Source organism: Panthera uncia (genome assembly GCF_023721935.1).
Source record: "Panthera uncia isolate 11264 chromosome A1 unlocalized genomic scaffold, Puncia_PCG_1.0 HiC_scaffold_17, whole genome shotgun sequence".
Taxonomy (NCBI): Eukaryota; Metazoa; Chordata; class Mammalia; order Carnivora; family Felidae; genus Panthera; species Panthera uncia.
In genome coordinates, this window is record NW_026057577.1 from 121,808,348 (window position 1) to 121,824,132 (window position 15,785).

The 15,785-nt window shown below is 33.4% G+C and overlaps 1 protein-coding gene across 7 annotated transcripts in view; it reads left to right on the plus strand.

The window, feature by feature from the left end:
* Nucleotides 1–15,785, plus strand: part of RICTOR (RPTOR independent companion of MTOR complex 2) — a 122,241-nt gene that overhangs the window by 60,506 nt on the left and 45,950 nt on the right. For all 7 annotated transcript variants that reach the window (XM_049648735.1, XM_049648737.1, XM_049648736.1 and 4 more), the window contains 4 exons: nucleotides 1,335–1,398; nucleotides 5,575–5,701; nucleotides 10,270–10,439; nucleotides 15,010–15,077. In XM_049648735.1, coding sequence (XP_049504692.1) covers nucleotides 1,335–1,398; nucleotides 5,575–5,701; nucleotides 10,270–10,439; nucleotides 15,010–15,077 — 429 coding nt within the window. The remainder of the gene's footprint in view (nucleotides 1–1,334; nucleotides 1,399–5,574; nucleotides 5,702–10,269; nucleotides 10,440–15,009; nucleotides 15,078–15,785) is intronic.

The following is a 15,785-nucleotide window of genomic DNA, read 5'->3' on the forward strand; positions in this document are numbered from 1 at the left end:
CTCTATGGAGTGGCTATATTTGGGATCTCAAGTAATAGTTGTAGATGTTTAGCAGAACCTCTTCACCTTGACCAGCCTTGAGTCCTACTATCTATTGTAGAGTGTTATACACCTGCCGAAATTTCTGCTTAATTCCTTAGCTTTGCAGCAGTAGCTTTTTGTTTGGTTTCTTGGATTTTTACCCTGCTTCCGCACAACATAGGAATTGATAGGTGCCTTGGAGAGGAGGTTGCATGAAGATTTGCATTCACTTTCCTATGTTTTCTTTCCTCTGGGATTTTTCCCCTTAAGTCACAGCCACATTGGCTGCACCAAAGTTCAACCTGTCACTCCAGTGTTGCAAGACTTTTGTTTTCTGCTAGGACTCTATTTCCCTAAAAGTGGGGATTGACACGTGCCTCTCGGGACAAAGCCTGGTTGGATGTGGAGCTTGTCCATCTCTTTTCAGAGATTATCATCCATTGCCCTTTTAACAGTTTAAAAGTATTTTAACATACTTTTTTAAGGAAGTATTTTACTTAATCTTTATAGTTGTTTTTGGCTGGAGGGTTGGTCTGATCCAGCTACTTTGTTGTGGCCAGAAATGAGATTCTGTGTTTATTTACTTTTTAATAAAATTGTCTTAGATTTAATTGTATTCAGATAGAAGAAATGCTTTTTCAGTAGCAAACTATCTATATGTATTGATTAGAATAGTGAACTACCTAAACGTAAATAAAAATGAGTTATTCTGCTACATAAACCAATGACTCTTAAGAAATTGAGTAATTTAATAAATTTTACAGAGAAATGTTAGGTAAGTGATATCTGATTGAGCATTAAGTTTTGAAGTGCACTTAGATATTAAATTATATTTGGAAAAATAGAATTCCTGTGGCTAGTATATGACTTTTAACTTAGTCATAATATATAAAATGTAGGCTCTGGTTAAAAATCACATTTAAACTAAAACATAAGCTGGAAAACTTTTTCCTTCACAGTTTTTATAAAATTGTGAATTTTATCAAAGATAGATGAATAATCTTTTCAGTAGATTTCTGATACTTAGCTTTTTTATAAGTTCATTATTTCTCTATCGATGTACATAATTCTGTAAATTATTTACTATATTCTTTTCTGGAGTTTTAAATGAAGTAGTTTTGAAATGCTCTATTCTAACATATCGCTAGAGAGATGTAAGTTAACTAAATATCTGCTGGTATTGAAAAATCACATGTGTTAAAATTTAAAATACCATATAACATTATGAAGATGGGTCTGATCTGGTGGTATTATACAAAAAACTGTTTACTAAGATTTTTTATCAATAATTAAATATTTTGTGTATTATTTAGGTGCATTGACATACAGCAGAGCAACGAGGTAGAGAGGACACAAGCACTTCGATTAGTCAGAAAGGTATGCTCTATGTCTGAGAGAAAAGGCAGAGTTTTGGTTTTCATGCTAAATATTTTACATTTTTAGATTTAGACTGTTTTATGAAATCTTTCTAGAAAAAAGGCTAAATTCCCATTAAACATTTTTGCTTGGTTAAAATTATATGAGGTAAATAGGTCTATTAAACCTAGAGGTAAGCATAAATATTCTGTGTGATGTGATCGGGTACAGCTAGCACAATATTTTTTGATAAAATGTTCATTGTAAAGAATACATCAGTCCGCCCTTATTTGCAGTTTTGATTACCCAAGGTCAAGCTTGGTTTGCCTTCTGCCATATGGTCAGGAGGTCTGTGGTAGCCTAATGTTATGTCACAGTACCTAGAGCATCACCTCCCACACGTCCTCACATAGGCATTTTATCATCTTACATCACCACAAGAAGGGGGAGTACAGTCCAATAAGATATTTTGAGAGAGAGACCACAGTCATAAATTTTATTACAATATATTGTTATAATTGTTCTATTTTATTGCTAGTTATTGTTGCTAATCTCTTGTGCCTAATTTATGATTTAAACTTCATCATAGGTATGTAGGTACAGTAAAAAACAGTATACTTGACCCTTGAACAACACGGGTTTAAGCTTCGTGGGTTCTCACACACACACACACACACACACACACACAGACAATATATGTATACATATGGATTTTTTCGATAAATACAGTACAGAACAGTAAATGCATTATCTCTTCCTTATGATTTTCTTAACAGTGTCTTTGCTCTAGCTTATGTTATTGTAAGAACACAGTATATAATACATATAACATACAAAATATGTGTTGATTGACTATGTAAGACTTCCAGTCAAAAGTAGGCTTTTAGTATAGTTTACTTATAAAATTCAGTACCATCTGTGGTTTCAGTCATCCCCTGGGGGTCTTGGAACATATCCCCCATGGATAAGGGGGTAGGGAGGAACTACTGTATTTCTTCCTGTAATAGACATGTAAATGAAATTACTGCTTTGATATGTTATTGGAGAAAGAGGATTACTTGTTCCCCACTCTGATTTTTGTTACTTGTATGCTTAGAATTAATACCATTTAAATGCATGTCACAACTAGTTACAAGCTGGTTGTTTTGAAGATGAATTTGGATACAATCCATAGGCAGTTACAATAAGCAGTTCAGACCATGTTACAGGATAAAAGGTCAAAATCTAAATTCTGCAATAGTGTTAAGGATAATCTGTAACACTTCTAATAAGAGGTTTTCAAGGAATTTTTATTGTTATTTAATGTGATACCCTAATGGCAGAAGAACACCGTGAACTAAGAGTTAACTTGGTTAGAAATCAGCTTATGTAAGAATTTTTCGTGTTTCATCCTAGGTATTCTGTTTCATCCTAAACATTTATGAGACTCGTGCAGTATATAGTTGTTTTAATGTAAAAACATCTAAAATTATTTCAGTTATTTTTAAAACATTAAAAATTTTAACCCTTCTCCTCTTTACCCACCTTTGAATTCAGAGCATACTCCAGGATGGTAGTATGTTGAATTTGCACATTAACTAGATCTCCTCTTTCTCCTTTTTCTTCCAATTGTCCAGCTTGTGGTTAGTAATGGTACCCACAGGTGAGCATAGTAAGGAAGAAGTAAATGAATGAGTGTCTTAAAAAAAATTCACAATTCTAGTAAGAGTGATATTGAAGATAGATTACAATATTTTTGTTACAGGTGAACTATTGCATTGGGACTGTGATTTGACTCTTCAAATTTAAATTTAAAAATTAGATGTATGGTTTTTACTTACTCATACAGTCTCTCCTTCTGCCATGATTTTGAGAATTCAAGAAAACCAAATTTGTTTCTGAAGAACAAAAATAACTTTGGTTATTTGAGTTGATATATGTCAATATTTGTCATACTAGGAATTATGCATGAGCAATTAAAATATATATTAGCATATTAAAAATAAGCCCATCACATATAAACATTTTTATAAAAATAACCATATTTTCCAAAAAGAAACTTAGTGAACACAATGGCATTACTTGAGATCTTTGAAAATCTCTTAAATATTTGTCTTGCTAGAAGGTAGTAGCTAGATTGTCATATTTGCCTCTGCACTCAGTCTGTTGTGATTTCACATTCTATGGAGCCTCTGGAAGCTTCAGTATATACTTGTGAGAGATGGAGAGTAAAAAAGACAAATAAGATCTTTGTATTATTATGAAAATAGTTTTAACTTCACAGAATCTCTGAAAATATCCTAGAGACCTAGTTTTCTGGACCATTCTTTGGGAATTGCTGCTCTAAAAATTGCATTCGGAAGAAAAGACAATTCCAGGTAGATTCAAACAGTTAAATTCAGCTTCTCTGAATTATTCAGTAAATATTTTATTTCAGTTTTGTAAAAGGTTTTGGCACGTTACAATTTAGTTTATAAAACATCCCAGTAAAAGTAAACATACCCTTTACAATTTAGTAAGGCTATAAGAAAAATACTATTTTCTTCTGTTCTGAAATAACAGAGTTATTTAAGGCAGATATCATTGGTGAATCCAAGAGCAGGAAAATTGCTTATACCTGGTGGTAGGATACAGGCTCAGAGGAAGAATGATGGCTCAGGGGTCCTCCTTGGTTTAGCTAAAATCAGATAGAGTTAAAAGGAAAATATACTTGCTGAGTGAATAGTGGCCAGTATTGGTTAGAGGAACTGTAATTTCCTTGGTAATTTTAACAACCAAAGTACGTATTTCTTTTTTTTCAGCAACATCTTGGCAACTGACTTAGTAGAAATTAATATTAATATTACAGTGGCTAGGTCACTGTCGTTTTTTGTATGCATTTTAAAAGTTTAAAAATTTTCTATATAAGTATTAATCTTCTTTATTTTTAAAGAAAAGCAAGAAACATTTGTTGTTTTAGGATACCTTGTTCCATGAATAATTAAGGAATATTCATGTTATTTTTCCTTCTCTTTCACCTGTCTCATTCATTTGGAAGATTTTTTTGTTTGCTGGTTCATTTTCAGTGTCTTTTGATCCCCCCCCCCCCCCAATCCAGGAAATCTTTCCTGGTTTTTGTCTCACTCATTTTCTATATAATTTTCCTGCTTTTCAGCTGTTCCTATTCTTTATCCAATTGAAATTCTACTCATTGCCTTATTGAAGCCGCAATGAAGCCATCAATTTTTTTCATGTATTATTTCTTTATTCATGTAATAAGAGATTAACATATCACAGATTTTTTACAATTGAAAGGGATTCATTTAGGCAAATCACTTGGCCCTTGATACACAGGATTATAAATCCAGTAACATCTAGTACAGATTAATTATTCCCACTCCAGGGACCTGTTATTTTGAAATAGTTCATCTACCAAATAGTCTTTATTTATTAAACAGTAATTAACTACATAATTTATTTTCTTTCTGATTTCCAAACTGAAAATATGTCATCTATTTTCAGTATTCCAAATTTGGAATAGATTCCAAATCTATTTTCAGTATTCCAATTAAACTTTCATTTAAAGTATGATTCATCCAAAAAGTTTTGTCACCAGATACATACTCTTTGCATCATAATTCTTGAAATATTAAAGATCGATTATGGATTACTAACTTTGCCGTTTGCGTAGCAACAAGTGATAGGTAGAGACAAGGAGATTATTAGGCATCTTTGGCAGTAAAGTGAAAAAGAATGAGGGTCCAAATTAGAGTTTGGTGGGAGAAAGAGTATGCATAATGAGGTAAATTGGTGGAACATACCTTGGTGGTGATTATATGAGGAGAAGAGTCAGGAATGTTATAGTACAGCAGTGTGTTGACAACTGTTTACCACTGATTTCCTTCGTCTGGGTTCTGAAATGTTGTGTAAAATACAGTGCTTACTCCACAGGAGCTTAGAATCTCAGAAACATTACATCCTGTCAGTTAACTGATTCATATTCTGAACTATTAGGGAAAAAAAGCCAACATTTTTCCATAGTAATGATTATTAATATCTGTTGCATTAATTATTAGATCTAGTAATCCTTTGAAATGTACCCATGAAGAAGAAGATTAAAATTGATGCTTGGATCTTATAAATATTCTATGGTTGTGAACACCTCAATCTGAACAAAATAGGTTTTAAACATGTATTATGAAATAAATAACTTCTTTTTCTGATTCCTCCCTGTTCCAGATGATTACTGTGAATGCTTCCTTGTTTCCTAGCTCTGTGGCCAACTCATTAATAGCAGTTGGAAATGACGGACTTCAAGAAAGAGACAGAATGGTCCGAGCATGCATTGCCATTATCTGTGAACTAGGTCAGAATTGTCTTCAAGTAATACAAATGAGGCATTTTAGAAAGTATATATATAAGAATGTAACATTTTTAAATGTGAACTGGGTCAGAATTTTCTTCAAGTAATACAAATGTAGTGTTTTATTATTTAAAAAAAAAAAATTTTTTTTTTAACGTTTATTTATTTTTGAGACAGAGAGAGACAGAGCATGAACGGGGGAGGGTCAGAGAGAGGGAGACACAGAATCCGAAACAGGCTCCAGGCCCTGAGCTGTCAGCACAGAGCCCGACGCGGGGCTCCAACTCACGGACCGCGAGATCATGACCTGAGCTGAAGTCAGCCGCTTAACTGACTGAGCCACCCAGGCGCCCCAACAAATGTAGTGTTTTAAAAAGAATATAAGAATATGATATTCTTCAAATGCCTTTCATACATGAAATCTTAGTTATTGATACAAAGATATGAAAAATTTAGCTTATCGGATTTTAGGAATTGTCCAAATTCCAGTAATTAGAATAAAATCCTTTAAAGTCTGGGTCTCAGACATTAGTTAACCACACTGTATCTTGATGTGAGTTAAAACAACAAACTCCATCATACATTAAAGAAGGAAGAAGAATCTAAATGCAGAAGCATTAAAGAGTTCAATGGGGTAAAAAATGGATGAATTTTATCTGATCATTGTAAGGAAGAGGAGTCTTGAATTATCAAAAAAAATCAGATTTAAGCAGCTATAGATTTGATTGTAAGGAGACAAGAAAACATGCAGTACTAGAACAGAGAAAGAAAGAAATGTTACAGACATGATTGGCAAAGAACTTACTCATATACAGATCAGTAAGAAAAATAAATAATTCTCAAAGAAATACATGGCTAATCAACATATTTAAAAAGTTCACCCTCTGCTAGGAATTTACCCAAGGGATACAGGAGTACTGATGCATAGGGGCACTTGTACCCCAATGTTTATAGCAGCACTCTCAACAATAGCCAAATTATGGAAAGAGCCTAAATGTCCATCAACTGATGAATGGATAAAGAAATTGTGGTCTATATACACAATGGAGTACTACGTGGCAATGAGAAAGAATGAAATATGGCCCTTTGTAGCAACATGGATGGAACTGGAGAGTGTGATGCTAAGTGAAATAAGCCATGCAGAGAAAGACAGATACCATATGGTTTCACTCTTATGTGGATCCTGAGAAACTTAACAGAAACCCATGGGGGAGGGGAAGAAAAAAAAAAAAAAAGAGGTTGGAGTGGGAGAGAGCCAAAGCATAAGAGACTGTTAACAACTGAGAACAAACTGAGGGTTGATGGGGGGTGGGAGGGAGGGGAGGGTGGGGGGTGGGTATTGAGGAGGGCACCTTTTGGGATGAGCACTGGGTGTTGTATGGAAACCAATTTGACAATAAATTTCATATATTGAAAAAAAAAAAAAAGTTCAGCCTCACTTCAAACCAAAAAATACAGTTTTAAATGGTAAGATAATTTTTTTCCCCACCAAAATTAGAGCTGGTATAGGTTAACATTCACTCTTTGTGTAATAAATTAATGACAGAATTTAAACTAAATAAGAGAATCAGACCCTATTATTGAAGATTTAGAAATACGTTCACAACACCTGTGAATTTAAAGACAAAGTCAAGGGGCCCCTGGGTGGCTCAGTCAGTTAAGTGTTGGACTCTTGATTTCGGTTCAGGTCATCTCACGGTTGTGCGGTTGAGCCGAGCCTCGGGGGTGCTCAACAGTGGGTATGGAGCCTGCTTAAGATTCTCTTTCTTCCTCTGCGCCTCCCCCACTTGCACACACACTCTTTCAAAAAAACAGAAAAGTAAGAAAAATAAGACAGTCAGAAATTTAATTAAGGACTTTTTTTAAATTAAGGACTTTTTTTAAAAGGTCTATTTTAATTTTAAGAGAGAGTGTGTAACTGGGGGAGGGGCAGAGAGAGAGAGAGAATCCCAGGCAACTGCCAGCTCGGAGCTCAGTGCAGCATTGATCCCATGAACCATGAGATCATGACCTGAGCTGAAATCGAGAGTCTGATGCTCAACTGCCTGAGCCACCCAGGCACTCCCTTATTAATGACATTTTTTAAAATAATAAAAATTGGACATGTCAGTGTATGGGATGCTTGGAAAGCTATACTTAGAGTTAACTTACTGTAAGATGCTTTTATAGTTAAGCAAAAAGCATTGAAAATGAGTACGTGAGCCCAAGAAATAGAAAAAGAAGGAAAGAAAATCAGTTTTAAGGTAAGTAGGAGAAAAGCAACAATGAAGAGTCTTAATTAAAGAAAAAAATTATTTAAACAATCTATGTCAGGGGCATCTGAGTGGCTCAGTCAATTAAGTGTCGGACTCTTGATTTTGGCTCAGGTCATGATCTCATGGATGGTGATATCTGAGCCCTGCCCCCAGCTCTGCACTGACAGTGCGGAGCCTGCTTGGGATTCTCTATCTCTGCCCCTTCCCTGCTTCCGTGCACGTGCTCTTGCTCGCTCTCGCGCTCTCTCTCTCTCTCTCAAAGTAAATAAACATTAAAAAAATCTGTTAATTGGAAGAGAAACATACACAGGTACACAAACATATACACACTATTGTTTGAAAAACATAGAAACAAAAGATTAATATACAAATGAAGAAGAAAATAGGAGCTTTTTAATTATGAGATAATTTTTATGTATATTTGAAATGAATGGATTTCAATCAACTAAAAATAGAAAATAGTAGATCAAAAACCATAAAAGTACTTGATGAAATAATTGCCTCCAAAAAAGACTCATTCAGGTAGTTTTGTCTTAAAAAAATTGTTTCAAGGAACAGAGAGAGTTCTTACATAGTATAATATAAATGAAAGTATTAAAATATGGAAACCTACCAATTTTTAAATGAAACTATCATTTTATATACATATACACATAGATACACGTATACACACACATACCTATACACATACATAAAGTAAAATAATTAGAAGCCTCCTTTGTTTACATTCTAAAATATTTATCTCAGATCAACATTCTATATTCTTTAAAAAAATTTTTTTTAATATTTATTGTAAGAGAGCAAGCGCACGCATGAGCAGGGGAAAGGTAGAAAGAGGAGACACAGAATCTGAAGCAGGATCCAGGCTCTGAGCTGTCCGCACAGAGACCGATGCAGGGCTTGAACACACAAGCTGTGAGGTCATGACCTAAGCGAAGTCTGACGCTTAACCAACTGAGCCACCCAGGCACCCCAACATTCTGTATTATTTTTAATGGTGGATCTCTATAAATACTACAAACTTTAAATCCTAATTTGTATTGCTAAAAACTTTCAGCCAAGTTAGTAAGTTTAAATAATAAATGAAGTTTATGTGTTGGAAAGAAGATACTCTTTGTAGATGATATATCTGGAAAACTCAATCAGTTGAAAAACAGAACTTTAGTAATTCAATACAATGGCGACATGTGACAGTATAGATTTGATAGATTTATTTTGTGTTTCTGCAATAATCAGTAAGTATAATAGAAAAAGATACTGTTTCCAAAGTAGAAAAGAAAACTGTCTATAACAAATAAACTTAGTAAGAAATATGTAAGACTTGTGTGTGTGTGGGGTTACTTTTGACTTTTGAATTTGTCCAATTGATTCTCAATAATATACAACTAACCTATATGGGTCGAAATGAGAACATTGGTTGTGTAGTGGAAGGGGTGGTGTTAGGGAACTTTCTAGGATGATGAAATTTGTGTATCTTGATTGGATGTTGGTAATGAGAATAAAAATTATTCAAAATTTGTTGAACTATAGCATTAAGATCTGTGGATTTTACTATATGTAATTATGCCTCAATTTAGAAAAAATAGAAGAAACCTAATTCTAAAATTAAGCTAGAATAAACCGGAGAGATCCGACCATGTAAACATTTTTGAGAGACAATAAATGGAAGAGAATGGAAAGGTTTTTATTTTTAATTTATTTTTTAAAAAGCTATTAAGCTAAATTATTAAGAGAGAAAAAAGGAAAAAGAATTTAGTTGCAGACTCTGGTAAATAGAAAATTTTAGTATATCAGAAGGATAAAAATCAGGTTGGGAAACCTGCTGGGATAATTGATTAAACATTTGAAAAAAATTGAGCTATCAATGCAAAACTCAATTTCCTGACAGACTGAAAACTGAAATGGTGGTCAATGAACTCATTTAAAACACACATGTACGCACATGATCAGAAAATGTCTGATCTTTTAAGGGAGCTGTTTCTGAGCTTAAAATCTGAAGTTAAATTGCAAAACAGATAAAAGGTTTGAAATTGGTTGAATAATTTCTTGCAATTGATATGGAAGAAGAACTATTCCAGTAAAATATGGACAAAGGACACAAAAAAAGCAATTCAGAGACGTTAAAAAAATTCAGGTTTTGGGGAGGTATATTCAGTGACTCTTATTAGATATATATTATTCATGTTTTAAATGTCTTTGACTAGAAAGTTTTTCAAGTAAGAAAGGAAATTAAGTTTCAAAATAAAATCCCCGATTTATTACTTTTTATTATTTATCTCCTATGTAAATTTATTAAGTTTTTCTTTTTTATTTTAGCACTTCAGAATCCAGAGGTGGTGGCCCTTCGAGGTGGACTAAACACCATCTTGAAAAATGTGATCGATTGCCAATTAAGTCGAATAAATGAGGCCCTCATTACTACAATTTTGCACCTCCTTAATCATCCAAAGACCCGACAATATGTGCGAGCTGATGTAGAATTAGAGGTAGGAACTTTAATATCCTTTTCTAGTTTTAAGATATGACTTTAAGTACATACTTTGAAATTTTTAAGTTAACAGATGCAGCACAGCATTAATAACCAAACCTAAATTAATGAAGACTGGCTTATCCCCAGCAGTATTTTATAACTCATTCAGTTTGGACTGAATTGAAAATAGTCTTCTCAAGAATATTTCATCAACATGTAAAGTGAAGTTGTTTTTTTTTTATTATCTGTGAAAACTTTATTAATCAAATTAGAGCACAAGTCAGGTTACATACACATTTGTTTAAGAGAACCATTTCTTTTTAAGAACTTTAGTACGCTGTGTGAATAGCTCCTGCTAATTATATACTACTTATTTATTAACCCATGCTAAAATTCTCTGAACTTGGAAGTACTTGTTAGCAACTCAAAGAAATAGAGTACGAATCTTTGTTTTTAAAATACTTTACAATTTAATATTTGGGTATGAAATTATGCAAGGTATAAAAGATGTATTGTTCTGTGATGTATCTGTCTAAATTATTTTATGAAAGTTGTCTTAAATCTTGTAGTCTGGTTTTATTAGGGCTAGTAGAAATATTTGAGATTATGAAAGTGACAGCCTTTATAATTAACTAACATATTTAAGTACAATATTCTCCTTAGTTAAGTGATTTCAAATATGTTCATTATTAATGGGAGTCCAATGGGAATAAACTAGCACTTTTGATATGTTTAGCCTGTTTTTTTTTTAATCAAGTAGAAAAACTATAATTTTAGCATTGGTGAGACAATTATAGTAAAGGAAGGTAATATAATAGGCCTGTTTATTATTCCTATGTAATTGTAAAGCAGATTAGCAAAGACTTAAGTGAAAAAAAAAAAAACCCTCAAAAGAATATGGCAGACATTTAAGTACACTAGTGTCTTTGCTTGTATATACTTATTTAAAACCACAAATATTAGTTCTTTTTTCCTTTAACAAGATTTCCCCAGAATAGCATAGTAATTTGGAGCATAGACTTTGTACTATGCAGATCTGGTTTTGATTTTTTTGCTCAGTGACCTATTAGATTTATGACTTTGGCTAAGTTATAAGCCTTTCTTGGGCCCATTTTTGCTTAGGTAAAATGAAGGTCATGGTTTTCAACTCAAAAGATTTATTGTGAACAGTAAATACTATAATAATAATAGTAGTGGTAATAACACCAGCCGACACTCATGTAATGCTTATAATGAGTTACACAGTATTTCTGGGTACTTTATGTATGTTGATTCTAATGTACATAAAATGTTTTATTTAATACCTAGCACATAGTAAATATTCAACGAATATTGGTTACCTTGGATATTATTCATCATCCTTATATAGTGTGCCAAGAGAATATTGTCCTCATTTTTATTAATTATATGTTACAAAATGTGATTCTAATTTGATACTTTGATTTCCATTTACTGCATACAGAAGAACTGTTTTCATTGCTACCGTCTCTATTGTTAGCCCCAAATCTTCCTCCTCTTAAAAATCCCTTTTTAAATTTACCCTGGCATTTATTTCTACTATCTGGGATACGTTTTAGCCTCAGACAGAAAAATGTATGGATTTAATATAATAGTGTTATCAGAATAGACAGTCTATCAGGGTGGTAAATTAATTGTAATTTTTTTATAGTAAATTTTAAAAAATGTATTTTTTAAACTCCTACTTCAGAGTAGAATGGGATAGCTCATAGCATCTGTTATGGAAACTAGAAAAGCTGAATAATTAGGAAAGTCATATATTTAAAGCAGTATAGAGCTGTGTAAGCAGTAAAATTCTAGACAAGGAAGATTCTTTGAGAGTTGCCGTGAGCACCTAGAGGTGCCTTTGGGGCATTTGCAGATTTGGGGCCTAGGCTAACGGCTAAGAACATGACGTGGGCCTGGTAGAAGACCAGACTTACTTGGCAGTCATGCAGGTATGGAGTGACAAGCCTAGAAACAGGAAAATTCCTCAGACCACGTCTGATTTACCCCTTTAGACATTTGCTGAAATGAGACTGTGCAGGGCAAAGGCTGTGATGTCCAGTCCTGAGGAAAGCATGGTGGAATATGCTGTAGCCCCCAGTGCATGCAATTGCAGATGGCCTGTAGGAGGGGCCGTGGGCAAAAGTTGGAAGGCCTAAAAGTTGTGAATTTACACTGGTTATACGCAACTACTTTTTTTCTTGGGGCCACTTATTGATTAATATATAATTAGAACCTGAAAATCCAGGTAGGCCTTTGCTGGGATCAGAAAACCAAAAGAGCTTTTGGCATTTGTGTGGTACTAAGGTGACAGAATTGGATCTTTCATAGCTGATTTCCTGTTCTTGACACTTCCCAAATTCTGAAGCCATTCTGGGTGGATAGCTAAAGATCTAAGTTCAAAACTTGGGAAATATGTAGGAAAGATCCCTAGTCTCTTATTGTTGAGGAGAGAAATAGTGGCTAAGCTCTGTTGAAAGCACCGGAAGATCATACTTCAGGAACATAGGAAAACCAAAGGTATACTTAGTCTCAGAATTACAGGGTAGTCTCAATTTAACTCGGTTGGTGATAAGATGATCACCACCAGCCCCCATTAATCTACCTAACAGAGGAAAGGATAAACCACCTCTGGTTGAGATAACATCACTTAGACCTTTTATAATATTCACAATGCCTGACATTCACTTATTAATTTGAGTGTCATGCAAAAAGATACAACCATATGACTAAAAACCCAAAAGAGAAACATGCCCACAGGTGATCCAGATAGTGCAGGTAGAGGGAAAAGATTTTAAAACAACCATGAGTAATTTGTTCAGGAAAATGAAGGAAGAAAATAGATGAAATAATGGGTAATTTCACCAGATAATTGGAATATACAAATGAATTCAATGGAAGTTCTCGTACTGAAAAATAGAATACCTGAAATTCTGAACTCAATGAAAAATTCATTTTGGACAAGAAGATATTATTAGTAAATTGGAGGAAAAGTCAATAAAAATATCCAGGGTAAAGCACAGAGCAGGGACAAGAAGGAAATGAACAGAACACAACAAAAGTGATAAAACAGAACTTTGTCTTTAGAGAAGAAAGAGAAAATGAGCAGAAGCAAATATCTAAAGAGACAGTGGCCAGAACTTTTGTTTCTAAAAGTGATAAAGCTTCATGTTCACAAAGCTTAGAAAACTCCAAATAAGGAAATACGAAGAAAACAACATGTATGCACATCATGGTAAGATTGTTGAAAACCAAGATAAATAAAAATCTTGAAAGCAGCTCCAGGGGGAAAAGAAAAAACAAAAAGACATCACTTTCAAAGGAACGTAATAGCTGATAGCTGATTCCCAACAGAAATCATAGAAACTAGGAGATGGTAAAATGGTATCTTTAGAATACCCAAAGAAAGAAACGCCAGCCTAACCCAAAGAAAATGTCTTTCAAAAACAAAGGGAAAATACAGATGTTTGAGGCTAAGAAAAATGAGGAAAAGACCAAAGAGAATGTAAAGAAACAGTACACTTTCTTGGATTATTTGCCCTTATGTCTGGAAGACACTATAACAGCCCAAGGGGAGAGGTACATGTGGGAAGAGCTGAGCTCTGTTGCCAACTAACTAGCACATTGTGAATGAACCATCTTGAAACAGTCTTCAGGTGACTCTAGTTTTGACAGTATTTTGACTGCAGTCTTGTGAGGGACCCTAAACCATAACTGCATACCTAAGCCTCTAGTAGATTCCTGACTCACAGAAACCATATGAGATCATAAATATTTATTGTTTAAAAAATGAGACACACAAAGAATGAAAGAGTAAGGGGATTCCTCAGAAGGAAAATGATCTAAGACAAATAAGGAAATGTAGGAAGGAATGATGCATGATAGAAAAGGCACAGGTGACTAAATATAAAAGAATACCGATTGGAAAAAGTCATTTTAATAATGTCTTATGTATTTTAAATTCTGTTTAATACTAAAAATTAGACCACAGTAATGCAGGAGGCACAATGGGAGGGATGGTAAACCTGATACAGTGGTTAAAAGTTTAAAATGAGTGAGTTTAGCAAGATTGCTGAATACAAGAGCAATATACCAAAATAACTGGGATTTTTTTATACTAGCGTGAAAAGAAGAATGAATTTATAAAATAAAACCACTTAATAATGTTCAAAAAGAAGCAAAACTAAGTCATAGTTTTAAAAGTCAGGATAATAATCTGGGAGTAGGTAGTGACTGAGTAGAAAGAAGGAATAAGGAGACTTTAAGGATGCTAATGTTTTCTTCCTCTGTTGCCAGTTATAGGAATGTGCTTAGTTTGAGAAAATACACCAAACCTTACATTTATGGTTCATGCACTGTTTTATATATATGTTACACCTCAATTTAAAAGTTAAAAAAATTCGATTGGTACATGAAAAAAATCAAGTATATTCCTTGATGATGATTTGGAGAAGTAAGTCTCTCAACTAGTATACCCAGTCAAAGATATAGATAAGTGAAATTAACTTTAACTTATTACAGGAAGAATGCATTTTATAATAAGGACCATTTTTCTTCTTCTTTTTCTCCTTTATTTTTATTAGCGAATTTTAGCACCCTATACCGATTTTCACTACAGACATAGTCCAGATACAGCTGAAGGACAACTCAAGTAAGTACCACTGGTTCCTAATAACTTACAAGGAAGTGTGTTGCTGTTAAAGCTTTTAGATTTGCCTGATTGTTTGTAGAGCCAGAACATGTAAATTTAAATAAATTTCCTGTTTCATGGAGTTATGTTATAGTTCTCATAATATAATTAACTGTGGTTTAAAAAATTAAAAATAAGCTATGAGAAGTTTAAAGACTTGGAATTAAGCTCTTAATGAAAAAAATATAAGATGGGCTGTGGTAGAAACCTAGATCTTTGTTTTTCTCTTGTATGTATTTTTAGCATAATTGCATTGAGAGACTAAAAGAATGAAAAACGAAAGGGAATAGAATGAAGAGCTACCCTAACAAACTGAGTAAGCAGAAAGATATACTCTGTAGAATTTTGAAAGTAAAGTTAGTAAGGAAATAAAAGGAGAGAGAGAAAAGGTTCTTTTCTAGAAATAGGGTAATTTTCAGAGTTTTTTTTGGAGAGAAAAGCACATGTTCACTAGGTATTCTGAGATAACTGTAAATTGATTCAGGGAATCAGTGTATTATCAGTGTATTAATGTATTATCTGTGAAGATTTTGCAGATGGCATAATTACAATAAATATATTATGAAGTGTTTTTCTAGTAGAATTGTTGGATTGCAGACATAAATAAGCACTTATTTGATAGATAGTGTACAACTTAAAATTCTTAAGTTTTAGAATATTACGAAACGG